This window comes from Hibiscus syriacus, unplaced genomic scaffold, assembly GCF_006381635.1.
Source record: "Hibiscus syriacus cultivar Baekdansim isolate YM2019G1 unplaced genomic scaffold, ASM638163v2 tig00110187_pilon, whole genome shotgun sequence".
Taxonomy (NCBI): domain Eukaryota; kingdom Viridiplantae; phylum Streptophyta; class Magnoliopsida; order Malvales; family Malvaceae; genus Hibiscus; species Hibiscus syriacus.
This window is the reverse complement of record NW_024062618.1, coordinates 1,822,296-1,850,268: the sequence shown is the minus strand read 5'-3', so window position 1 is coordinate 1,850,268 and position 27,973 is coordinate 1,822,296. Positions and strand designations below refer to the sequence as shown.

The 27,973-nt window shown below is 32.5% G+C and overlaps 2 protein-coding genes and 1 pseudogene across 6 annotated transcripts in view; 2 read left to right on the top strand and 1 right to left on the bottom strand.

Annotated features, from left to right (window-relative positions):
* Nucleotides 1-11,076, top strand: part of LOC120217653 (putative serine/threonine-protein kinase) — an 18,707-nt gene extending 7,631 nt beyond the window's left edge. Inside the window, exons 1-7 of one of the 4 annotated variants that reach the window (XM_039214725.1) lie at nucleotides 7,599-7,768; nucleotides 7,983-8,120; nucleotides 8,300-8,412; nucleotides 9,186-9,396; nucleotides 9,485-9,722; nucleotides 10,377-10,527; nucleotides 10,621-11,076. In XM_039214725.1, coding sequence (XP_039070656.1) covers nucleotides 8,045-8,120; nucleotides 8,300-8,412; nucleotides 9,186-9,396; nucleotides 9,485-9,722; nucleotides 10,377-10,527; nucleotides 10,621-10,944 — 1,113 coding nt within the window. In that variant the 5' untranslated portion in view covers nucleotides 7,599-7,768; nucleotides 7,983-8,044 and the 3' untranslated portion in view covers nucleotides 10,945-11,076. Of the gene's footprint in view, nucleotides 1-7,598; nucleotides 7,778-7,982; nucleotides 8,121-8,299; nucleotides 8,413-9,185; nucleotides 9,397-9,484; nucleotides 9,723-10,376; nucleotides 10,528-10,620 lie in introns of those variants that run through there. The other 3 variants (XM_039214726.1, XM_039214724.1, XM_039214727.1) reach the window with 3 other exon arrangements.
* The window catches only part of LOC120217651, a 27,866-nt pseudogene extending 14,708 nt beyond the window's left edge, over nucleotides 1-13,158 (bottom strand).
* On the top strand, nucleotides 12,022-27,973 carry LOC120217654 (wings apart-like protein 1). Of its 2 annotated transcripts, XM_039214728.1 has the most exons (5): nucleotides 12,022-12,784; nucleotides 13,539-13,638; nucleotides 15,767-15,881; nucleotides 27,150-27,483; nucleotides 27,641-27,973. In XM_039214728.1, exons 1-4 carry the CDS (start codon nucleotides 12,588-12,590, stop codon nucleotides 27,251-27,253), a joined length of 516 nt encoding a protein of 171 aa, XP_039070659.1. In that variant the 5' UTR covers nucleotides 12,022-12,587; the 3' UTR covers nucleotides 27,254-27,483; nucleotides 27,641-27,973. The 2 variants fall into 2 exon arrangements, 1 of the variants encoding a protein (XP_039070659.1); XR_005525164.1 differs by lacking the exon at nucleotides 15,767-15,881.

Below are 27,973 nucleotides of genomic sequence, written 5' to 3'. Positions count from 1 at the left end.
AACAGGGATTAAATTGAAAAAATTCAGAATTCCAGAGCCAATTTATAATAGGTGACCAAAATGAATTACGCTTCAAAATTGCAGGGACCGTGGAAATGATTTAACTATTTGCTAATTACAATGTTGTCCATCCCCTATAAATAGCTCAAAACTTAGAAGAAGAAAAATCATTTTTATCCTCATTCCAAAAAAATCACAAAATTCCCTCAATCTTTCTCACAGCTGGCCAAAAACCGGCCACCCGCCGCTCTGGCTGCCACCTTCGACGACTAGAAAATTTAAAACTACCCCCAAATATTCCTCTTGACACCCCAAGACCAAAATCGAACCCCAAATTCCCTAAAAAGCCTTCAAACGACGTAGATATACATTCAAAGTTTCGACCTTTACCTCTTCGACGATGATTTTCAAATCCCAATGACCGTTCCTCCCTCCGAGCACTACCGAGACCTCTCATTTCTTTGGTATGCGATATGGTTTTTTGATGTTGGGTATTTCAATGCTTTTGTTTGATTTTCCCTCGCCCCTTTACTTCGATAGCTTTAGTTATTGTTGAGTATTTTTCTTGTTTTTCTTGTTGGTTGTGTTTGGATATTTTTCTGGTGATTTCGGTTGCTTATCCTCTCTTTCTTCTGTTCCCTGGTGAAGTTTTTATAGCCCCCCAGTCGGGGATGCTTTATGTTTGTTTCGGGAGGGTTGTTTTTCCATCCCCGATTTACTCGGTTGGTGGAGATTATTGTTGACCGACTAAATGGGATGGTTCAGTCCCGATTTAGTTGGGATTCTTTTGCATGGCCGATTTTTTGGGTTGGTGTTAGCTGTTTCATCGGTGTACGGCCGGAAATCTTGGTCGGTTGCTTTGAGTTGGGATTTGGCTATTGTGGTACTGGTGCTGGTGCTTGGTGTTGAAACCCTATCCTTGTTGGGTTCACCGGGTCAGTTTGATGGGTCAGGCTTACCCCCTGGTTTAACTCTTTGATGGGCCTCTTGGACTGTTGGACTTGGACAAGTTAAGACATAAAACTAAATAAATATAACCAAATAAACATAAAATAATATAAATAATTTAAAAAGTATATTATTTTAAAATATATTTATTTTCAAAAATATTTTTAAAACCATATATTATATATATTTTCAGAATGTTTCCAAAAATATATGTCTTCAAAATGTTTTCAAAACTATATATTATATATATGTTTTCAAAAACTATATATTATATATATTTTCAAAATGTTTTCAAAAACTATATATTATATATATATTTTCAAAAAGAATTCAACAACTATATATTATTTTAATATATATACTAAATAAGTCCCGGACGAAAATGGGTGTCTACAATAATAATATTATATGCAACTTAATATAAATATAAATTAACAAAGTTAGGAAAAAAATGTGATCAAAATAGTGTGCCAAGCAATTATAAAGTATAGAATTCAAACTAACAATCCATAAATACACCAAATTAACTGCAACCAAAGTAATAATTCACAAACACAACAAACTAACATATTACAACCATTATTGAAAAAAATTTAAAAATACATAATTAATCTTAAAAACACAATCGACATCCTAAAAGAGTGAAAAAACTTAAACGAACTATTCGTAAATTTATCGAGTAAATTAAATCTTACTAAATTTAACTTGTTAAGATATCAAATCAAATTTAAATTAAATTAAATTAAATATTAACTAAATTTTAATCAAATCAAATTAAATTAAATATTAACTAAATTTTAATCAAATTAAATTCAAATTAACCGTAAACTGTTGAACTCAATTAACATTCCTAGAGAATATCTATTTCATCCCAACAATGGGATCCAACCCTATTAAGGAAGACCAGGCTTTCAATACCCGCGACCACTCAGGTCAGGTTGTCTTTTCAACGCGTTCGACCACACTCTGAGCAGATCCTCATTGGCTCATTCAAATATTTTATTGAGAGGAAACGTCAATTTGGATCCAATGGTATAGGAAAAAAACAACAAAAATAATAACATTTTTCAAGTCAGTCATGAAATCCCCATTTTCCCACTCAAGAATATAACTAATAGGTTTCACATTTTTTTATAATTTATTAAGTGGTTTTAATAGTTAAATATAGTGTTATTTTCTTTGAGATTCTAGAAAGATTCAAGCAATTGAGTTTACAAAGAATCTATGTGATATCAATGATTAATTTTTTTGAACATATAATATATTATAATAAGCCTAATTGATTAACAAAATATTTTTTAACATCAATAATATATTTTTATTATAATTGAAATTTTATTCTGGCTCTTGGTTTTGGAGCCAAATGCGCTTTTGGTACCATCAACAACATAGAACAACGAAAATTTTTAGATGAAAAATGTTTTTTTAATTAACTTAACAATCAAAGTGTGAAAATTAAAAATAGTTATACTTTTGAAAAAGTGTTTGTAAGTATAAAATTATTCAAATATCATCGTTTATTTTCAAATTTTAGAATCGATATATTTCAACATATGTTTAAAAAATATTTTAGTTTTCTATAATATATTTTATCAACGATATCAAACAATTTTTTAAAAAATAAAATCAGTTTTCAATCTAACAACGGTAAACTAAAATCTTAAATCATCCTTATTCTTAATCCATTTTTCGTATTTAAAATATAAAATAAATGTTAGATAAAAATACTAATTCGGGAATAGAGTAATCAAATAATAATAAATTGATATTGTTATTGATTTGACCGAAATAAAATAAAAGTAAAATTAAAATAGATAAATGAAATTATTTACTTGTATGAATACATGAAATCAAATGAGCAGAGTTGAATAAATAGAAAAATAATTTTTGTTGATGTATGTATAAATAGTTTCCTTAAAACATATTTGTCATTCCTCGATGTTTTGAGTAATGTTGGACGTCGGTCTCCTAGGATACAATAACATACGATCACAACACTAAGCACAACTATAGTGATTTATCGAACATAATCTTGCATTTATCCATCACCAGAAATAACGAATTTGAAAGGAATTTTCTAAGTGTTTTCATATTCCAAAGATGTAAGTTATGTCTAAGATTTGTCTCAACTAGCCTATATATAATAGAGAGGAAATGAATCGAAAGGTTAAGACCATTTGAATAAGAGACTTGGATTTTTTTATGAAAATAATTGTTGAAAAGCTAATAAATATAATTTTTTTGACAAAAGCCGCTAATTTTATTAAAAAGAGGAAATATCCCGAATTACAACAAAAGTTTACAATCATAATCGTAAATTAAGCTCGTAATTATGATATTTTTCTATAATCATTGACACAAAAACTAGTCACTTAAGATCACATAATGACCATACAAGAAAAAGGTAAAATACATAAGCAAAAAACTCGAACAAAGATAGATACATATGGATTTGATTGCATCGATAGACGAATTACAAAAAAGGATGAAACTACTGAAAGATCATCAACAAACTGCAAATCAAAGTCAAACAACGTGAAAAACAATATACAAACACAAATCGTGTATCCAAATCTAATATGATAGTCCAAAACAGAAAATATCAACATGATAACATATAAGCACCATTTTGGTTAGTCGTGACAATGTCAAATATATCATTAAAAGAGATATAAATGAAAACAACGACTGAAAACGTGTAAAAAAAACATGAAAAAAACATGTCATAAATGTATAATTATTAAAAATTAAAAACTAAAAATAAAGAAGTGATATAAGAAAATAAAAGGATAATAAAAAAAATTTAACGAACGATAATTAACATTAAAATTTGTGTCATCTTCAATCAATAAATATAAAAAACAAAAGAGATAGGCGAAGCTCATAAATGAGAGAAAACTAGATTTACTTTCGTGTAATATTTCAAGTACTAACTAATATTTATAATTGAATATATACAACTTTAAACAAAAAAATAAATCAATTCACCAAATAACATAACTTATTACTAATTAGTCTATTCACCAGGTGAGATGAATTATCACTTATTATAAATAGTGTTAATATCATTTAATTGTTCTATTATTTTTTAACAATAAATCAACTAAATATTAATCGAAAAATTTAAATCTCATAATTTTGTTGGAAATAATTTTTTATAACCATTGATATTATATTTATTAATCGTTTAATCCGAATTAAATACAATAGAAATAATAACAGCCCTTCTAATTTAATTTACTCTATTTATAAACATTAAGATTTGAAGATATTACCTTTTGCTTAAGTGGTTCAATGCAAGTATTTTTATTTTTTTTGGAAATATTATTTTCAAAAGAAAGAATGCGCCTGAATTTGCTATCTAAACCACTGTTCCTCAAACAATCACATCGTAGGTGTTTACTTTACAGTTGGGTTAAAGACTTATTAGAGAAATTATTAATTTAAAACTCATTAATTATTTTATCTTATAATGTAAAATCAGTAATCTTTTATATTTCGTGATAGCATACGCTGGACGACAAGTGTTGGCTTATTTGTTAAAGGACAAAACAACACGATTCCTCTTAGATTGAGCTATTAAGAGCATGTCATGCCACGTCCATAATTTAATGGTTTTAGAGTTAATTGTATTATATATCCTCAAAATATAATTCTTATTTTAAATTGATCCTTAAACTTTTTAATATTTTAATTTCAACCTTAAACTATGATTCTCATTCTCAATTAGTCCTTAAACTTTTGAATATTCCTATTTCATCCTCAAATTCATCCAAATATGTAATTAATTTCAACCATAATTTAACATAATTTTTGTTTGCTTCATACATATAATAATATAACATGGCTTAACGATTTTATTAACAGGGACATGATTAATATATATGTATAGTTAGGGATGAAATTAGAATGTTTAAAAAAGTTTGGGACTAATTTAGAATGGAAGTCATAGTTTGAGGATGAAATTGAAATTTTTAAAAGTTTGAATACAAGTTTAAAATGATAATCATCATTTAGAGATGAAATTGGAGTATTTAAAAATTTAAGAATCAATTTAAAATAAGTGTGATACTTTGAAGACATGTGATGCAATTAACTCAAAGTTCTAGTAAAATTTTCAGCCTACTCCATTCCGTGTCAAATTTTGTTTTAAATTACTCATCATTATTTAAATAATTTATCAACTAATTTAACTTAAATATATATAAATATATTAGAAGAATATTTTTTAAATTTAATATAATTTGTCCATAATATTAATATTTAACTTTTTATCTTATTTGCGAAAAACAATATTTCGTTGTTCTAGATTAATTGTTAATATTTTTTAATCAGTATAAGGTTGAGAAAAATGAAAACCAATGAAGACCGCCACTTCCTTAATTGAAATAATCAACTGGTCCCCAATTTTAACATACCCTAAATTTTGCGAAGCTTTCTTGGAATTAATGGACCCACGGCTTTCAATATTCACCGGGAAATTTAGAAAAATAGGACTGGGGGCGACATGGCTTTGACATTATACCATCTGATGCAACAAAAAGAAAATGTCCACATCAGATTCGCTGTATACGGGAAATTCTAATTACTACAGTTTCCACCATTATAAAATTTTAATTTAGGATAAACTATACATTTAGTATCTCAATTTTCATTTTCATTTTATTTTAGTCATTTAACTATTTTTTTGAAATCATACCTAACATTTAGTTTTGGCTTCATTTTGGTCACCAACCATTAACAAATTTAACAAAACTACTAAAGATACATTTTTATTTGCAATGATGATGTGGTATTATTTTATAGTGACATATCAACATTACCGTTAATTTTTTAATACAGGTGACCAAAATGATACAAAAACTAAATGTTAGATATGATATTGAAAAAATTAGTTGAATGACCAAAATGAAATAAAAGTGATAATTGATATACTAAACATTTAGTTTACTCTTAATATATTATGTTAAAATAAAAATATTTTCTTATATTTAAGGATAATTGTTATAATACCATTTTTCTATTAATTTTGTTCATATTTTATCAAATTAATTTTTTTTGTTATATTTATGACGACCGTCACGTCAAGTTAGATGTAGATTTTTATCTCATAAAATGAGTCGAGTTTCGGATTGGATGACACATTTCTAAACTTGGATCAAGTTCAAGTGGAAGGGTATGCTTCTTAGGTTAGGTTAGATCGGGTTGATCGAAAATTTAACCTAAATCGATCAATTGCCATCCTTAATACCTTCACTTGGTACTTGATTCAACTTTATAATAGTTTCCTGCCCCGAATTAGACCCAAAATATAGTGACCTTACCTAACCTTCAACTTTTAAATTCTTAATAAAAAATGAAATGGAAAAAAAACAAAAAAAATACTCTCTTAAATTTGACCTATCTTCATATGAACTTATCTTTTAAAAATCTAACTCTATAAAATTAATTATGATAAATATTCATTAAGCCTAAATCCGATTATCTACATCCCTTATTTTCCAGTGATTTATGTCATTTTGTGTTGGTATGAATTTACTTACCAGAAATGGAAACATCTTTTATCATATACCCACCCCTAGTCTGTCATTTTGTGTTTGTCTATACATCTCTCTTTTCCTCACCCGACAATAATTTAATGATTTATTTTAATTTTTGTTTATGAAACATTAGAAGTACTCTTAAAACGTGTGGATATGCTATGCTAATACAACAACAAAGATTTTTAAATAATAATAATAATAATAATAATAAATACTATACTTATTCAATATCTGGGTTGACGTGATAAAAATTAACTTCAATTATAGAATATAAAATATTAAAACATATGATTACATGTCTTCATGATGAAAGTATTAATTTTACCGGCTTTGCCTTCATTTGTATTAAAAATAAGTATTAATTTGACGAATGATATTAATGATAGTAATTAATATTATGTTAATTTAATTTTAAATTTTATCATAAATATGAATTTATTGAATGGTTTAATGATAAAAGAAAATAATTTTTTAGAAAATTTAAATTTAAATAGTTACATTTACATATGTATGCACGTTATCAATAGATTAATCATAGTAAACTATTAAAAAAATATATGGTAAATTATACATTTAATATATAAACTATCATTTTTATTCCGTTTTAGTACCTATTTTTTTTAAAAAAACGTACATAACATTTAGTTTATGTTTCAATTTGACACTCCACCGTTAAAAACTTAGCGGCAACGATGACGTGAAATATTTTCCCATTCTCGGTATTCCCACATCTTGTAATATAAATTTCACGTCATCGACGTCGTTAAATTTTTTATGACGGGACACCAAATTGATACCTAAACTAAACGTTAGATATGTTTAAAAAAAGTAGGTACTAAAGTGAAACAGAAATAATAATTTAAGTACTAAATGCTTAGTTTATCAAAAAAAATATCTTAGTTCTTTTATGTTTGTAAAAAAAATCCATTATTTATGTATTAAATAATCATTTAAATATTAATGTCTTAATCCATTATTATATACCTTTGAAATCAAGTGTATTCCGATCATATGAAGAAAAAGATAATTATGAAAATTATATAATAAAAAAAGTTTAACCGCTAAATTGGAAGAAAAGTACGTGTTGAAGAGATCAGGGCTGGAGATGATTGAGTGGGAACAGAACAAATTTGCATAAACCAAAATGTATGGTCTAATGACCATTTCTCAATTCTCCTTAAACCTAATCCAACTGTCCCATCCCCATTTCTAACTTAAATTCTGCCGATTCAAATTCTCATTTTCTCTATTTCATGCTCTGCAACCTTCTCCAGTCTCAAACTAAGGTAATTATCTTTCTTTAAATTGTTTGACTTTAGCGATATGGTGACGATGAGCTGTTAGTTGAGTATTTATTTTGGATTTTAGTTTGATTAATTAGTTAAACCTTATTTAAGTTGAACTGCTTTTTTTATGATTTGATCTGAATATTGACGCTGTGTGAGCTTCGTAATTGGTGAATTCATTGTATTTTTATGATTTTTTTCCAAGTAAAGTGTAAATTATGTGAACTGGGAGAGGTTTGTTAGAAGTGAGATATTGCAGAGAAAGACATGAGTTGCGGTTGTTTCGGTAGATCAGTTGTTCAGCGTAAACGGAGCACCGCTCAGGCCAACGGCGGTATAGACGGTGAGGATTCACTTTAGACTTCTTAAAATATTATCGTCTAGAAATTTCTTTTTGGAATTTTAGAATTTTAGAGTCGCGAGATTTTGATTTACTGCTTGTTCAAGAATTGTTATTCGGTTTGTTCTGTATTTTTTTTAACACTATCATTGTTTTTTTAAGATTTTTGAAAATTTTTGCAGAGCAATTGCTTCGGAGAGTCAATCATTTCTCATACAATCAATTAAGATCAGCCACAGATGATTTTCATTCAAGCAATAAAATAGGGTATGGAGGTTTTGGAACCGTTTACAAGGTGCTTTAATTTTACTTATATTTATTACTTTATCTAGTCAAATTATGCATACTTAAATCTAAATTAACACGTTAATTGATCAGCGAGAAGTTAAGAACTTTGATGCTGGGATGTTTCGGAGAAGCTTTTTTAATCTATGCTATTCCGAGTTCTCATTTTTCTTAAAGTATTTTTGTTAGATGCATATCGTGACGAGGGTATGAGATATAATCCAACAATTACCCTTCAAATGCAAAGAGAAACTCAAAAATAAATGAAATGAATATACCTGAATTGGATACATACCGGTACCCAAAACTCACACTGAGTTCGAATAAGATAGGTTTCAATTATGCATATTTTTCCTTTCAGTTTTATATTTTCTTATGTTATTGGGGGACCTTTATATCTCGTTGACTTCTGTGCACAATCACAGGGATATCAGGATTCAGGAAATCCATTAGTACTGCTTAAAGCTGATTTGATAATATTTGTACTGCTTCTAATGTCTATTGATTTGAATTCAAGTGCAACAGTGCTATATTTTGGCTTAGAACTTTCATAAAAGATTGAGAACATTAGAGAACTAAAAACATTGACTTATTTATAGAAATTTAGCTTTCTGTTGCAACCTTCAATGTTAGTAGACTAAAACTAGAGGCTAACTAGACCTAGAGGGTCAGAGATCTATAAGCCTGAATGCGATTTCCTAATATCGGTTCATTCGTTAGGACATTCTAGCATCCACTTGTAAGTCAAACTTGGTGTCTGACTAATTATATATATGTTGCTAGGGAATTCTAAAAGATGGAACTGAAGTTGCCGTGAAGACACTTGCTGCACAATCAAAACAGGGAGCTCGTGAATTTTTGACGGAGATCAATACTATATCAAATGTCAAGCATCCAAACCTTGTCGAGCTGATCGGGTGTTGTATTGAAGGAGCGAACCGGATATTGGTCTATGAATATGTTGAAAATAAGAGTCTTGATAAAGTTTTGTTAGGTAAGATGATCTGAAGTTTGTGTTTCAATGGTTACCAATAACATTGAGGAAGACTTAATTATCATTTTTGAATTCCTTGGTTTTGCAGATCAAAGGAGTACAAATATCAAATTGGATTGGAGCAAGAGGTCAGCTATTTGTATAGGTATTGCTAGGGGTCTTGCCTTCCTTCACGAAGAACTTGTTCCGCATATTGTTCATAGAGACATCAAATCTAGTAACATACTTCTTGACAAAGACTTTAACCCTAAAATTGGAGATTTTGGGTTGGCAAAACTTTTTCCAGATAATATCACTCATATTAGTACCAGAATAGCGGGAACAACGTAAGTCACTGCTTCTTTTTCTGCTCTTCTTCAATATTAGATTATTTTTTCTGCTCTGTTTTCCTTTTGAGGCTTTTTGTATTGTCATCCAGTCTGTATTTGACTTCTTCGAGAAGTCATTGTCTACATAGAATATAAAGATCCCAATCACCTTAGCATTGTCTTTGAAATCGAAGATGCTTTCATAAATTCACGTTTAATTTGCACACTTTGACAGCTCAAGAGGGAAATGGAATCTGTATAATCAACATTACCTACATGTGAACAAATCCTTGCTTAATGTTGGTTCAGAAAATGGATTTAGATGGCATTTGTATTTTATTTCTATAGTTTCTTTAATGAGCATATCGTAGCTGAACTCGAACCAGATATCAAACAAGTTAAATTGCATAGCAAGTAGTGGGGAAAGAAGAACTTAGTACATGCTTTATCCAAAGCTTCTCCAGTATCCTATTTCCCTTATGGGTTTGGACTAAGTTTGCGTAGTATGGATAATCAGCATTTCAGGAACTGAATCTGTGAAAAAAATGGCCACTAGAGATCCAATGTTGTCTCTCGGTTTTTGTTCTGAATGAAACCTAAATCTCTAGAATAATTTTTTTATTACGATGAAATGGGAATGGTAATGACTTATGCTTATTTCATTCTGTGCAGTGGTTATCTAGCCCCAGAATATGCTTTGGGTGGTCAGTTAACCATGAAGGCTGATGTTTATAGCTTTGGTGTCCTTGTACTTGAAATCATTAGTGGCCGAAGCAGCTCAAAGACTGACTGGGGAGGCACGGGGATGCTACTCTTGGAATGGGTACACGTTTTTTTTTGTTTAAGGTATTTCTGTAGTTTTACCGTGTATCATTCTTCAACGTAATCAACATATTATTATTGTTTGTTTTGATAGGCATGGCAGCTCCATGAAGAAGGCAAGCTCCTCGAGCTCGTGGATCCTGAGCTCGGAGAATTTCCGGATGAAGAAGTCCTTAGGTACATGAAAGTAGCCTTTTTCTGCACGCAAGCAGCAGCCAATCGAAGGCCTTTAATGAGCCAGGTTATTAAAATGCTGGGACGAAATGTTCGGCTGAACGATAAAGAACTTATGGCACCAGGATTCTTTCAAGATGGAGTGGCATCTTCGAGTAAGAAGTCGATCGAATCGTCTGCCACATCAACCAGCATTCAGATGAGTTCTGTTCCTGTCACTATCACTGACGTTACCCCCAGGTGAAAACCCAAACGTTCATTTTCTTTTCCTTTTTTTCTGGCTATGTAGCCTTGAAAGCATAGCTAGAGGGCATGGAGTAGTAGACCTTTTTTAAATAAGAAAATGAAGCTGAAAGCCTGATGTTGGCGCGGTATATCCCATTAGCTTTAGTTATTAGTTTTACAATTTTTCTTATTATATTTTGTTAATGATTATCATAAAATTAATACAAACTAAGAGAAAATCTAATTTAAAGGCATTCTTCATTCACAATCAGCTCTAATTACACTGCTATCATATTTAATTATAGGAATTGTTTTTATATACATGCTGTCTCAATTTTTGTTAACTTAATCGATCAATTGAAAATTGTTAAATGGATTCTTAGTATTTGATCTAAATGAATAGATACAAATATATATGTATTTAGAAGTACAATTACAAAATTTTCAATAAACATGAATAAAGAGTCCCGTTAATTCAAGGCCAATAGTTCAGTCGCAGTGGGAGGTCGAAGAAGATTCCAACTACGTGAGCCGAGCGCTCACGTTAATCACCAAATTGCCCTTACAAAATTTAAATCTTGAGATAATTTTAAGATTAGTAAAATTTAATTTGATTTAAAAAAATATTCTTTTATTTGATTTAATGTTTAGAAAGTTAATTTAACTTAATTTAATTTGTAATTTTATAAATATGACTAGACTCAAAAAGATTTTGAATAAAATTTTAGTTATAAAATAAAATTGGAATGATTTGAAATTTTTAGTAATTACTGAATTAATATTTAAATTCGATTTTACTTGATATATGAGCATCACATAAAAAGTATATATATATTAAATAGTATGTGATAATTATAAGATAATGTTTATCTAGAATCTTGAAAAAATATTTGTATATCGTATATAATTATAAAAGTCAATTAAATTATGATCAAGTATTATAATTATTTATAATTAAATTAAATAAAAAATTTAAATTATAAAATAAGACTTATTAATTTAAATAAGTCAAAAAGTTTTAACTTAATTCTATTGAATGCTTAGATAGTTTCTCCCCCCCCCCTAAAATCTGGACCAAACCAGACACAAACAAAATCTTAAGTCTTAACCCGACCCAGATTTTTTTCTTCTTTCTAATTCCTTGTTCTACAACGTTTCTTTTATTATCCTTCTTTCAGCTCGTCCACGAAAGTGAGAGAGACTTTCATTTCAAAATCTCAAAAATTCGATTTTTGTTCTGATATGTACCCAAAAGAACATTGTCTTTCTTTTCAATGCCAAATCCAAGGTAAAACTACGCCACACCCACAAAGAAACCCAGATCATGATCGTCAGAACCTACGGTCGCCGCAACTGTGGTTTAACCAGGACATTTCACGACTCCCTGGACGATGACTTTTCCGACTCATTTCCTTTTCCCAAGAAACGGCGCCGTCTCATGACATCTACGACTTACCCTTACCAGCCACTCAAGAATCCTCTTCCTTATGGCCATCCTCTCAAGAATTCAACGACAACGGCCACAAGAACCAAACTAAAACGTCCGTTAAAACAATAACAACCCAAAGGGATTTTGAATTCGACGATTCGAAAAACGACGTCGTTAGAAGATCCAAGAAACATAAGCAAGGCCAGAGCAAGAAAGAAGTGGGGTGTTCTTCTATGCCATGGATTTCGTCGATTTCGAGTCTTATGGAGGCTCAAGAATTCGGGGAAATGATGAAGCACGTGGACGAAGTTAATTTCGCGCTCGATGGGTTAAAGAAAGGCCACCCGGTAAGGGTCAGGAGAGCGAGCCTCTTGTCTTTGCTTTCGATTTGCGCCACCGCCCCACAGAGGAGATTGTTGAGAACTCATGGGTATTGGGTTTCTAGTTTTAAGGTTCCTTTTGTTGAAATCTCTTGATATGGGCATCTGGGTAGTGTTAATTTTGGATGGACTTTAGAAATTTGAATTCAAATTAGGTTAAAGGTATAGTTTGCTTATTTTGAAGTTTTGTTTTAGCTTTTGGGCTATATGGATTTACAGGAAGAGTTTGAAAAATTGAATTCCCTTCTCAGAACTGATGGCATTTGATTTTGTTATCAATTTTAAAATCTCCTTTGGTGGTTAGTTTGTGTTTCCAGTAGCATTAAGATCTGTTACATTCTGTTATAGTTTTTTCTTACTAGAATCTGGTGTACTTGGTCAGGTTCTGTTCTCTTTTTTTCACAAAAAAAAAAAAAACTAAATAGGTAGATTTTTAAGGAGTTGATAGTGTTTTTTAATATGTAAAATAAATTAAAGACCAAACCATCCTTTATTTTGATTTGTGAGTAACTTTTAGCTAAGTTGATGACTTGACTCTTATGAACAACTCAAGACACTTTATACATAATAAAAATGTATAGGTGCCATTGACTGGCATTCTTATAGTTTGTTACTTTTTCTAAATCTTCTAAATTTACTGGGTCAGTACATGTTTCACTCTAAAAGAATTTGTAGATCAAAGATGGAGTGGTTTTCCCTTAAGACAGAGCATATGCATGAATATACTATTGTTTTCTAGGGGTAAGAATTACTCTGGAGCACTTTGTTGTACTTACACTGGCTTCATAAATATGTTATTTTCAGGATGGCTAAGACAATAATTGATTCTATTTTGGGGCTCAACTTTGATGACATCCCAAGCAACCTGGCTGCTGCGGCTGTTTTCTACGTCTTAACCAATGATGTAAGTTCTTCAGCTCTTGAAGTTGCTTTTTAATTAGTATTTACGAATCTACAAGTAATTTCTGCGTAATAGTTGAGCATTTTATGCACATATAGGGTTCATGTGAGAAGGTGCAATCCAATACTTATTATACTATTATTTCCGTACAAACAGACTTTGTAAATGACCGGTTGTGTGCTTACGTTGGAGTCTCACATTTACTTGCTATACTCTAACTTGTTACAATTGAAGGCGGATGTTAATCTATGCTGCCACACATTTGGTTTTCACCTTTTATCTTCGGTTATTTATATTCTTTATTTTTTAAATTCAAATGTCAAGAGATCCATGCTTATATGCTTAGCTTTTATGCTTTTTGATCCCTTAGACCAATACTTGAATAAAATGTTTTGAACATGTAAATGTAGAATTATTTAGAGTTTAGTTTGAATGCATATCTGTTTGCGTGTTAGAGGGCCGAAATTAAGGAAATCTAGAGTTAAACAGATCAGTATTTTGTTCCATATTTTTAGGGGATTCTGGTAGCTTGTTACCATATCCGTATATATTTATTTCCTATTTATTTCTTTCTGTTTTAGATAGATTTGACCCTATTCTAGGTAAGTTGCAATATCCCTAGAAATTAGGTGTTTCAGCATCTATATATATAGGGAACGTGTAACCTATTTTAAGATATTGAAAATAATAAAGAATTCATCTACTTTCAACATGGTATCAGAGCATTCTCTGAACCCTAAATCCCTCATATAACCAAATACGGGAGAAGTGACTCAACTGCTTCCGTGTCCCAAATCACCTCCAACCAGGTAGCCATGGCCTCCAGTAACAGTAGTGGAGATAGCAATCTCATGCCCATTACAGGACACAAACTGAATGGGAACAACTATCTCCAATGGTCCCACTCTATTATGATGTTCATATGCGGAAGAGGAAAGGATGATTATCTCAAAGGCGTGGCAGCCAAGCCAAGCCAGGATGATGAGAAGTTCAAAATATGGAATTCCGAGAATAATATGGTCATGTCATGGCTCATTAATTCCATGACAAATGAAATCGGAGAGAACTTTCTACTCTACAGAACAGCAAGGGAAATCTGGGAGGCTGCAAAGGAGACGTATTCCAACAATGAGAATACATCTGAGCTGTTTGAAGTGGAGAGTGTTCTCCATGACTTCCGTCAAGGAGATTTAACAATAACCCAGTACTTCAATACACTCAACCGCTATTGGCAACAGCTGGACTCGTTCGAGGAGCACAATTGGAGCTGTCTAGATGATGGAATCAGGTATAGACAGATCATTGAACGGAAGAGAATATATAAGTTTCTGATTGGATTAAATAAAAATCTAGATGAAGTAAGAGGAAGAATCTTGGGATCTAAACCTCTACTTAATATCCGAGAGGCTTTTTCTGAAGTCCGGAGAGAGGAGAGTCGAAAGAAAATCATGATGGGCTCTCAAGAACCAATTACAAGTCTTGAGAGCTCAGCCCTTGCTGTTAGAGGGAACTCCTACAACACCAATGACACCAAACCAAAGAAAGGACGCCCTTGGTGTGATCACTGCCGCCGACCTGGTCACACCAGGGACACTTGCTGGAAAATTCATGGTAAGCCTGCAGATTGAAGTCTTCCCGGTCTGCCAACAACAAAGAGGGGTGAGGCAATTTTGTCTCAATGGATGACAAACCTTCACCTGAACCTACTCCATTCAGCAAGGAACAATTAGAGGTTCTACAGAAGCTGTTCAACCAGTCTTTGCATGCCCAAACCTCCACTGTGGTTGGTACTGGATCCTTAGCCCAAAAAGGTAATTTTTTAAGCGCTCTCAATGTTAAAAAAGAGACGTCAAATCTGTGGATTATAGATTCTGGAGCTTCAGACCATATGACTGGAAATGAGGACCTATTTTCTACTTACAGTCCATGTGATAAGCACTTAACGGTCAGAATAGCCGATGGTTCACTCTCAAAAGTGGTTGGTACAGGTTCTATTAAAGTATCAGAGAATATTACACTTGAATCAGTTCTTCTTGTGCCAAATTTGAATTGCAATTTAATGTCCATTAGTAAACTTACTCGAGACTTGAATTGTGTGACTAAATTTGGTTCAACCATGTGTGAATTTCAGGTCTTGGACTCGGGGAAGATGATTGGCAGTGCTAAAATGTGCTCGGGACTCTATCTTCTCGAGGTTACAAATCCTCCTCAAGGCACAACTTATCAGTCCGATTGTCTAGTGTTTGGTAATCCTACTTCTTTTTCTGTCAGTTGTTCTAATAATGATAGTGCAATCATGTTATGACACTATAGATTAGGTCATCCGAATTTATTGTATCTTGAGAAACTGTTTCCTTCTCTATTTCATAATAAAAATCCAAATGAGTTCAAGTGTGAAATTTGTCAATTCTCCAAACATGTCCGTAATTCTTATCCCAACTAATCTTACAAAGAATCCCATCCTTTTTCAATGATTCACAGTGATGTTTGGGGTTCATCTAAAATAAAAAATGTGACTGGTTCCCGTTGGTTCATTACATTTATTGATGATCACACTCGGCTTACATGGGTCTTTCTCATGAAAGAAAAATCAGAGGCAAGTCAGATTTTCAAAAACTTCAACACCATGATACAAACGTAATTCCAAGCCAAAATCCAAATTCTGAAAACTGACAATGCCAAAGAATACTTCAAATTCATACTCAATGATTATCTCTTGAGTCATGGCATCATTCATCAAAGCTCATGTGTCAATACCCCTCAGCAAAATGGAATTGCTGAAAAGATCTCTTATGTTTTCTACTCATATACCGAAACATTTCTGGGGTGAAGCTATTCTCACTGCGGCATACCTCATAAACCGGCTGCCATCTAGGATTCTCAACTTTCAAAGTCCTTGTCAAACCTTACTTCAGTTTTTCCCAAATACACGTCTCATCTCCACTATTCTCTTCAAGGTTTTCGGGTGTTCAACCTTTGTTCATGTCCATCAACATAAAAGGGATAAACTTGATCCTAGAGCACTTAAGTGTATCTTCCTTGGGTACTCTCCAACTCAAAAGGGGTATAAGTGCTACTCACCGGTCACTAAACAGTACTACCACTCCATGGATGTTACCTTTTTTGAGCACCAGCCCTACTACCCCAAATCTGATATTCAGGGGGAGACCAATTTTACCTAGGAATATCAAATTTGGGATATTGATGAATCAGTTCAGCTCTCTCCAAATCCTGACCAATCTCACCCATCACCAAATTCTAAACAACATCTCTCCCTAGAATCTTCCTACCAAAATCTGGACACTAGTAAATCAACAACTAATAATGAGTTGATTACCTATTCACGGAGGAGGAAGAACCAAAAGGAGATGGAACCACCAACACCTCTGCAGCAAAACCAAGAATTTGATCCTAGTCCAAGATCTTGTGAAGATCCAACACCTCTGCAGTAAAACCAAGAATCTGATCCTAGTCCAAGATCTTGTGAAGATCCTTCAGGTAATCCTAATCTGAGCCCTCACAGAGTGAACTAACTGGTGATGACAGTGACTATCCTATTGCCGTGAGGAAAGGGGTTAGAACTTGCACAAAACATCCTATATACACCTTTATATCATATGAAGGCCTGTCACCAAAATTCAAGTCGTTTGTTGCCAACATCGACAACACTCAGGTCCCAAATAACATACAAGAAGCTCTTGGATCTCCCGAGTGGAAAGCTGCTGTGCATGAAGAAATAAATGCACTGGAAAAGAATGGCACCCGGGAAATATCAGAATTACCATCGGGAAAAAGGCCAGTAGGATGCAAATGGATATTCTCAATCAAGTACAATGAAGATGGAAGTGTTAATCGTTTCAAGGCACGGCTAATGGCAAAGGGATTCACTCAATCGTATGGAATCGACTATGAGGAAACATTTGCCCCAGTAGCCAAGTTAAACACAGTTCGGGTTCTCCTATCTCTAGCTGCAAATCTTGATTGGCCCCTTCACCAACTAGATGTCAAGAATGCCTTTCTAAATGGGGACTTAGCTGAGGAAGTTTACATGTCCCTTCAGGATTTGAGACACCGAAAACTGACAACAAAGTTTGCAAACTTAAAAGATCATTATACGGGCTCAAGCAATCACCAAGAGCTTAGTTTGAGAGATTTACCAAGGTAATAAAGAATCATGGCTATTCTCAATGTCAATCAGATCACACCTTGTTTGTCAAACACTCATTTGCAGGAAAACTGGCTATCCTCATTGTATATGTGGATGACATTATCCTAACAGGAGATTATGAGGAAGAAATCAATACTACCAAAGGTCTTCTAGCAAAGGAATTTGAAATCAAGGACCTTGGACAGCTTAAATACTTCCTAGGTATGGAAATTACAAGGTCAAGAAAGGGAATCTGTGTTTCCCAAAGAAAATACGTACTGGATCTATTAAAAGAAACTGGGATGCTTGGATGTAAGCCAACGGACACACCTATGGATTCAACAACAAAATTAGGCACTAAAGAAAATTGTGCACCGGTGGATAAAGGCAGATACCAAAGGCTAGTGGGTAAACTAATCTACCTTTCTCACACACGACCAGACATTGGTTTTTCTGTCGGCATGGTAAGTCAGTTTATAGAATCCTAAGGTATCTGAAGCTCCAGGGAAAGGATTATTTTTTGAGAAGAATCAAAGAAGAGACATAGAGGTGTTCAGTGATGCAGATTGGGCAGGATCAGTACAAGACCGAAGATCAACTTCAGGGTATTGTACTTATGTGTGGGGAAATCTAGTCGCATGGAGAAGTAAGAAGCAATAAGTGGTGTCAAGGAGCAGTGCAGAAGCTGAATTCCGGGCAATAGCCCATGGTATTTGTGAGGGAATATGGCTAAGAAGGGTACTAGAGGAATTAAGAATTTCTAGTGAAGAACCTATGAAGATGTTCTGTGATAAGCAATCAGCAATCAGCATTGCCAAGAATCCAGTCCATCATGACAGAACTAAGCATGTGGAGATTGATCGACACTTTATAAAGGAGAAGATAGAGGAAGGGATGATCAAAATGCTATATGTACCCACATGTCTTCAAACAACCGACATTCTTACTAAGGCTCTACCAAGAAAGACTTTTGATGATCTAAGTTCCAAGCTGGGGTTAATTAACATTTACCATCCAGCTTGAGGGGGAGTGTAGAATTATTTTGTAACACCCCCAACCCGTATCCGACCCGGATACGAGTCCGAAGTGTCACATTGACTTTTCAAACCTTGACTCTTAAGAAAAATCCCGGGAAATTTAAACCTTTATTTAAAACAAAATACAAACTTTATCAGAGTGCTCGTACTTAATGACTTATTACATGCCAACACTTTATACATAACCAAAAACATACTTTGTCAAATATTTCTGATCTGATCTTTTGGTAAAGAAAACTGACCTGTCTTGCTCCGCATCACTCCTTACTCTTCTCGAAACCTACGTGTGAAACAATCACACGCTAAGTCGAAGACTTAGTGAGGCATAACAACTTAATGCACTTTAAACCTATATTGATACATGCATGTTCTGTTCTATCATGTTACAGCAACTTCATGCATTTTTCATATCGTAAAATCATATCAATTAATTGCAGTAAATACATGCCACACATATTCATCATTAACATTTTATCATATATCACATACTATTTCAATCAAACACTATACACACACAACATCATATCATTTCTATAGCATTTATCATACCACTAACTTATATTTGTTCATATTTCTGGATTAGCCCATGTATATATGTGAACTATCGATGTGAGTCTATAGAGGTTGTGCACTATGCTGTCACCACAGCTCGTATAAATGCACCGAGTGCCCCGTAGAATTGCACCGAAGTGCCGTAGAATTGCACCGAAGTGCCCGTAGAATTGCACCGTAGTGCCATATAATGATGTCCATAAGGACCACGTAGAATTCCTTAAGAATCATATACATATGCTAGGGATCAAGTATGTGTCTTTCGAGACTTCACACATGTTCCAAAGAATACATATGTCCTAAAAACCGAATAGACCCTCGACTCTTGGCATGCCAACTATACCCCTAGCTCTCATGACACTAACATGGGCGTTTATCATTTATTTCATTTCAAATATTCACATAAACTTGTAATTCACTTTCACATATCACGTATCACATAGCTTCTTTTCATATGATCACATAGTCCCGTAGTTCACTTGCACGTAGATCATTTCCATATAATTCACATGTCACATATGTCATGTTTTCATATAATTTCTATCATTTCTCACCAATCACCTTTATTCATATAAACATACTTATCATATCTTGTTCACATAAGATCATATACTTCATATAATATATCGAAACACCTAGAACACTTTCACGTAGCTTATAGTCATAAGTCTTATCTCATACATATACTTGTTTTCACATTATATATATTTCATAGCATTTCTTATACCATCACATATTCCTTTAACATACATAACATATCATGTAACATTATAAGCAATACTTATAAGTCATATTGCTTATATCTTAATCTTATGCCTTCTCTTAACATATATATAATATATAATAATATATATATCTATATATATCTATTCACATGTTCAGGTAATTCACCATTTCATCACATAATTGTGTATTCATATAACTCATTTCATTTCATTTCATATCTATCTATATATCTATATCCTCAAGATTATCCTAATATAAATCATATAGCACTCTTATATTTCGTATTCATCTAGGGCAGACTTATAAACATATCTCACTTCTATTATTTCTATATATATAATCTAATCTGTTACTTAATTCAATTTCATATCACTCTTATAATCTTCTCATATAACTTCACAAATTTCTATCATTCACCCATGTGTTATAGTTTTATTTAAACTTATGAATCTTTCCCATCTAGCTTATCTTATACGTTCATCTTATCATTTATGTTCAAATCCCCTATTTGTACGATTTTCACTTCATCCTATAGATCAATATTATCCAGCTTATTCACTTATCATATAATAATATATTATTTTACTATGATCACAGTTATATCTCATACTTTGCTTTCTCATGTTCACCTATATCATGTCATATGGCTCATATCTTTCTCATGCAGTCACATAGTTCAGTTTCACATATGTATATATATACATTATAGCACATACTTCTCATAACATTACATTCAAAAGCATGTCAACACATATATTCATGCATACATACAATTCATGTCATTCATATACGTATAATCATATATCATGCATTCTAACATAGGAAATAGACTTGTCGCAAGTCTTGTTTCCATTTAGCACCATAACTAACTAATATGGCACTCACCTGGCCTCACTACCCAATTCCAATCTCTTATCTTTCCCTTGATCGATCTTACTTGCCAAACGTTTCCGGAATTGCTTTATGCGTAGAATCTACATAAATGTACATTTCGACCATCATTAGTACCTACACCTTGTAATCGTTCCCCTTGAATGGGTACCGATTCCCCTTGCCCAGAAATCATATTTTGAGCTCGAAAATCCTTCATTTTCAGCTCAACACATCATACTTCATTCCCTTTAATATTCCCAACTTTCATACACATACTTAAACTCATATATATTCATTTATTTCATCTTAAACCTCAAAATCCTATATTCCATACGAGATTCAAAAATCATACCAAATTTTCAATGTGTTCTAATTCCAATTCTAACACTTTATACTTCTTAATTAGATTGATGACAAGTCAATTCATCCTTAGAATTTCAAAAACCTTTCTATATCAAAACTTCATTTCTAATCTCTTAATAGAAATTCCTTTCTAATTCTCCCTTCTTGATGTTTTAAGTTTATACAAGCTTTCCTTAAGCTTATATAACCCCCAAAGATTCAAAACCAACTTATAAATTCCAGAAATTAACAGTTAAAAATCAAACTTACCTTTAAGCTGGGCTACAGAAGAAGAAGAGAGCAAGAAGAAGGCTTCCAGAACTCTCCCAAAACCCACGTATATCACCTGTATTTAAGGAAATACAAATATCCTTTAATCTGAAAGACTAAATTACCCCTTTAATTATCCATCTATGCTATTCAATCCATCATCAAAATTCTTTACTTAAATCCCAACACTTTTAACTTATTTCAAAATTGAGCACACAGTTTCCAAAATTTACATTTTAGTCACTGATCCGGCTTTTGGGGATGTTACAAATCTCCCCTCCTTATAAGAAAATTCGCCCTCGAATTTTCACTGAACATCTTAGATCAAAATTCCTTTACTTAAATCCCAACACTTTTAACTTATTTCAAAATTGAGCACACAGTTCCAAAATTTACATTTTAGTCACTGATCCGGCTTTTGGGGATGTTACAAATCTCCCCTCCTTATAAGAAAATTCGCCCTCGAATTTTCACTGAACATCTTAGTAAGAACATATCTTGTAATGTTCTTATGTTGCTTCCCTGACTTATTCTTTCTTGTCATCATGAGAAACTTACTTTTCAATCCTTAAGTTCCAACTATATTTTTCGTTTATACACTCATCTTCTGTTGCTTATCATATAACCAATAGCATCAGTTCTCATTACTCAAATCCTTAATCCATCAAATTCTTTATCAATCTTTAATTACCTTAAACCATACCAAACTTGTATTTTGTCATCATTGACCAAAACACAACTTTAAATCTTCTTCAATGTGATAAACATATACTTTAAGGAGTCAAACAATATTTTCACCTCACCTTGCACACTGGTCTTATTTCCATATCAAAATTGTCCTCTGTACTTCCATATTCATCGTATCTGATCCTTTAAATCAATCCCTTTCATTTCGTTATTCCTTATTCCTTCTACATAAATCTTATATTTCCTTTCATGTTCACATACTCTTGTCTTATTACTTATACTCATCTTTATGTACCATCTTCATTGCATCCTCATTACTTTAATAACCCATTTCTTATACATAACTTCATTCTTTATCATTCTTATACTTGTATTTTTCTTCCTGAAGATTCCATGCAAACACTTACTCAGTTTCACATCATAGCTATGCTCAGAATACAACCATATTCAATTCACATCATAATCAATTAACTCAACTTATCTTTTCCTTCAATCCTATTGTTCTATCCCTTTTACTCTGACAGCTATCAATATATATGTTCAATCTAGGGTACAAACCCTAATCAACCAAACACATACATCCTGTCAAATCGAAATTATCTTAAAATTCACTTACTCAACTTATCAATTTCACCTCTATTCTCATATATCCCGAAATTTCTTTTATTCAAACTCAACATTCTGACTTCCTGTGTCCTATAATCTGATCATCGATATCATATTCTCAAACTCTTCTTATCAATCCTCAGCTTTATTTAAATATACCCATTCTTACTTCCTTTTCCTTTACTATACCACATTACTATGATCCAAATATGCAACTGTATCCAGATCCATTGCAGATCTGGTTATTATATCCTGAAAATATCTTATATCTTATACTTCAGTACATTTTTATCACATACTCTAGGTAGCCAATGCTAACTCTTTCCATCTTAACTGCAAACCCTATCATAAACATACTCTTGTTTATGCGCAATATTATCACTTCGTTCCAACTCATAAGCTCTGACATATACATCTATACACTTGTCACTGATGCACTTATCCTTGAGTTCTTCTATACGTAATCATCACGTCATTAGATCTTTTAACATTCTTATGGTGACACCCGTTCACCATATTCTATCTATTCACATAATAGCAAAACTACTCTACATCGTTTTTCCGATTCCAACGATGAAAATTTTCTATCATTATTCAATATGATTTCACTTTCGGAAATCAACTTTTGATCTTACTAGGCATTTCTGAGGTGTCCGCTCTTCATCCTGCCTGGCCAGGGCAAGTGAATAGCTATCACCATCAGGAATATCACCTTTCACTTACTTCGAAATTATCACGATCGGATTTCTACTGTATTAAACTATTCTTATTTTATTAGCAAGACAACGTATTCCTTACACTATCAGATCAGAAATTTTTCAATCTATGTTGGCATGTACACCTTTTATGACACTTTGGACTTCGGTTATGCCGAGAATCGGCTAAACCATAGCTCTGATACCATTAAATGTAACACCCCCACCCGTATCCGACCCGATACGAGTCCGAAGTGTCACATTGACTTTTCAAACCTTGACTCTTAAGAAAAATCCCGGGAATTTAAAACTTTATTAAAACAAATACAAACTTTATCAGAGTGCTCGTACTTAATGACTTATTACATGCCAACACTTTATACATAACCAAAAACATACTTTGTCAAATATTTCTGATCTGATCTTTTGGTAAGGAAAACTGACCTGTCTTGCTCCGCATCACTCCTTACTCTTCTCGAACCTACGTGTGAAACAATCACACGCTAAGTCGAAGACATAGTGAGGCATAACAACTTAATGCACTTTAAAACCTATTGATACATGCAGTCTGTTCTATCATGTTACAGCAACTTCATGCATTTTTCATATCGTATAAAATCATATCAGATTAATTGCGTAAATACATGCATACACATAGTTCATCATTAACATTTTATCATATAATCACATACTATTTCAATCAAACACTATACACACACAACATCATATCATTTCTATAGCATTTATCATACCACTAACTTATATTTGTTCATATTTCTGGATTAGCCCATGTATATATGTGAGAACTATCGATATGTGAGTCTATAGAGGTTGTGCACTATGCTGTCACCACAGCTCGTATAAATGCACCGAAGTGCCCCGTAGAATTGCACCGAAGTGCCCGTAGAATTGCACCGAAGTGCCCGTAGAATGCACCGTAGTGCCATATAATGATGTCCATAAGGACCACGTAGAATTCCTTAAGAATCATATATATGCTAGGGATCAAGTATGTGTCTTTCGAGACTTCACACATGTTCCAAAGAATATACATATGTCCTAAGAACCGAATAGACCCTCGACTCTTGGCATGCCAACTATACCCCTAGCTCTCATGACACAACATGGGCGTTATCATTTATTCATTTCAATATTCACATAAACTTGTAATTCACTTTCACATATCACGTATCACATAGCTTCTTTTCATATGATCACATAGTCCCATAGTTCACTTGCACGTAGATCATTTCCATATAATTCACATGTCACATATGTCATGTTTTCATATAATTTCTATCATTTCTCACCCAATCACCTTTATTCATTAAACATACTATCATATCTTGTTCACATAAGATCATATACTTCATATAATATATCGAAACACCTAGAACACTTTCACGTAGCTTATAGTCATAGTCTTATCTCATAACATATACTTGTTTTCACAATATATTTCATAGCATTTCTTATACCATCACATAATTCCTTTAACATACATAACATATCATGTAACATTATAATAGCAATACTTATAAGTCATATTGCTTATATCTTAATCTTATGCCTTCTCTTAAAATATAGATATATATATATATATTCACATGTTCAGGTAATTCACCATTTCATCACATAATTGTGTATTCATATAACTCATTTCATTTCATTTCATATCTATCTATATATCTATATCCTCAAGATTATCCTAATATAAATCATATAGCACTCTTATATTCGTATTCATCTAGGGCAGACTTATAACATATCTCACTTCTATTATTTCTATATATAATCTAATCTGTTACTTAATTCAATTTCATATCACTCTTATAATCTTCTCATAACTTCACAAATTTCTATCATTCAACCCATGTGTTATAGTTTATTTAAACCTATGAATCTTTCCCATCTAGCTATCTTATACGTTCATCTTATCATTTTTTCAATCCCCTAGTTAGTGTACTATTTTCACTTCATCCTATAGATCAATATATCCAGCTTATTTCACTTATCATATAATAAATAATATTTTACTATGATCACATAGTTTTATATCTCATACTTTGCTTTCTCATGTTCACCTATATCATGTCATATGGCTCATATCTTTCTCATGCAGTCACATAGTTTCAGTTTCACATATGTATATATAACATTATATAGCACATACTTCTCATAACATTACATTCAAAAGCATGTCAACACATATATTCATGCATACATACAATTCATGTCATTCATATACGTATAATCATATATTCATGCATTCTAACATAGGAAATAGACTTGTCGCAAGTCTTGTTTCCATTTAGCACCATAAACTAACTAATATGCACTCACCTGGCCTCACTAGCCAATTCCAATCTCTTATCTTTCCCTTGATCGATCTTACTTGCCAAACGTTCCGGAATTGCTTTATGCGTAGAATCTACATAAATGTACATTTCGAGACCATCATTAGGTACCTACACCTTGTAATTGGATACTAGCAACTTAAATTAACTTATTAAACCCATATTCCAATTTTCCTTTAGGGGAATCGGTTCCCCCCTATGGGGGTATCGGTTCCCCCATGACATACTGGAAATTCTTGTTCGTTTGAAGGGGTATCGGTTCCCCTTGAATGGGTACCGATTCCCTTGCCCAGAAATCATATTTTGAGCTCGAAAATCCTTCATTTTCAGCTCACACATCTACTTCATTCCTTTAATATTCCCAACTTTCATACATACTTAAACTCATATATTCATTTATTTCATCTTAAACCTCAAAATCCTATATTCCATACGAGATTCAAAAATCATACCAAATTTTCAATGTTCTAATTCCAATTCTAACACTTATACTTCTTAATTAGATTGATGACAAGTCAAATTCATCCTTAGAATTTCAAAAAGCCTTCTATATCAAAACTTCATTTCTAATCTCTTAATAGAAATTCCTTTCTAATTCTCCCTTCTTGATGTTTTAAGTTTATACAAGCTTTCCTTAAGCTTATATAACCCCCAAAGATTCAAAACCAACTAAATTCCAGAAATTAACAGTTAAAATCAAACTTACCTTTAAGCTGGGCTACGAGAAGAAGAAGAGAGCAAGAAGAAGGCTTCCAGAACTCTCCCAAAAACCCACGTATATCACCTGTATTTAAAGGAATACAAAATATCCTTTAATCTGAAAAGACTAAATTACCCCTTTAATTATCCATCTATGCTATTCAATCCATCATCAAAATTCTTTACTTAAATCCCAACACTTTTAACTTATTTCAAAATTGAGCACACAGTTTCCAAATTACATTTTAGTCACTGATCCGGCTTTTGGGGATTCCATATTTTTAGGGGATTCTGGTAGCTTGTTACCATATCCGTATATATTTATTTCCTGTTTATTTCTTTGTTTTAGATGATTTGACCTATTCTAGGTAAGTTGCATATCCCTAGAAATTAGGTGTTTCAGCATCTATATATATAGGGAACGTGTAACCTGTTTTAAGATATTGAAAATAATAAAGAATTCCTCTACTTTCAACAGTAAATTACAATAGTCTTCAAGGTTTGTATGAATTTATTGTGTCAGGGTCAAGTGACCATCTCCTGGAGTCACCTTGTTGCATTCGGTTTCTTATTAAAATTTTAAAGCCCATTACCCCCCTGCTAAAGAAAACAAAAACAGAGAAGTGAGCTTTAAGCTTTTGGGATTACTCAAGGATGCTGACATCTTACGGGATGCAATTCAAGTGTTGGATTCAAGCTCTGCAGCCATTATTTCCAAAGTTGAGGAAATACTCGTTAGTTGCAAGGAAATGAAGTCAAGATGCGGAGATGATAGTGGTTAAGAAGGCCAGAATTAAGTCCCAAATGGATAGCTTTGTTGACTTGGAGAAAGCTTGTTTGTCTAAAATTTCTTGAAGGTTTAATGGAAATATCTTAGATTTATAGTATTTATTTATAGATTTTGTGTTGGAACTACATATGTACAAATAAAATACACACTCACACACAATCAGGTTCTCTTTTCACTCTTTACTGATTGCTTTCATGTTTTTTTGTCTGGTATCATTCATTCAGATGCAACTAGTTCTGTAAGAAAAATTGGGGGTAATTTCAAGGAGAAAACTAGAGAGCTGATGCTGTCTTTGAAGTGGCCATGGAGTGCCATTCTTGTTGCATTTCAACTGAAGAAGATTAGAAAATACTGTTTTAAATATTGGGAAAGTCTTCTGGTTCTGAGTTCCAACTCTTACATTTACATGAAGATATTCATATTCATGTTTGTCACATAATGCATTATCTCTGTAGGATTGGGTGGAGCAGAATTATCTTCTCCCCTTACCGAAAATAAAAAGGACCTGGAGAGCCTAGCTCTGCTTTCAAAATATTTGAAAATAATGGAAAATGCGG

Excerpts from the sequence above, each read along its gene's own strand:
- LOC120217654 (XM_039214728.1), top strand. The coding sequence starts at position 12,588 with ATGCCATGGATTTCGTCGATTTCGAGTCTTATGGAGGCTCAAGAATTC. Across the intron at positions 12,785-13,538 it reads AGATTGTTGAGAACTCATGG|GATGGCTAAGACAATAATTG; the intron begins GTATTGGGTTTC and ends TGTTATTTTCAG. Across the intron at positions 13,639-15,766 it reads TCTACGTCTTAACCAATGAT|GTCTTGGACTCGGGGAAGAT; the intron begins GTAAGTTCTTCA and ends TGTGAATTTCAG.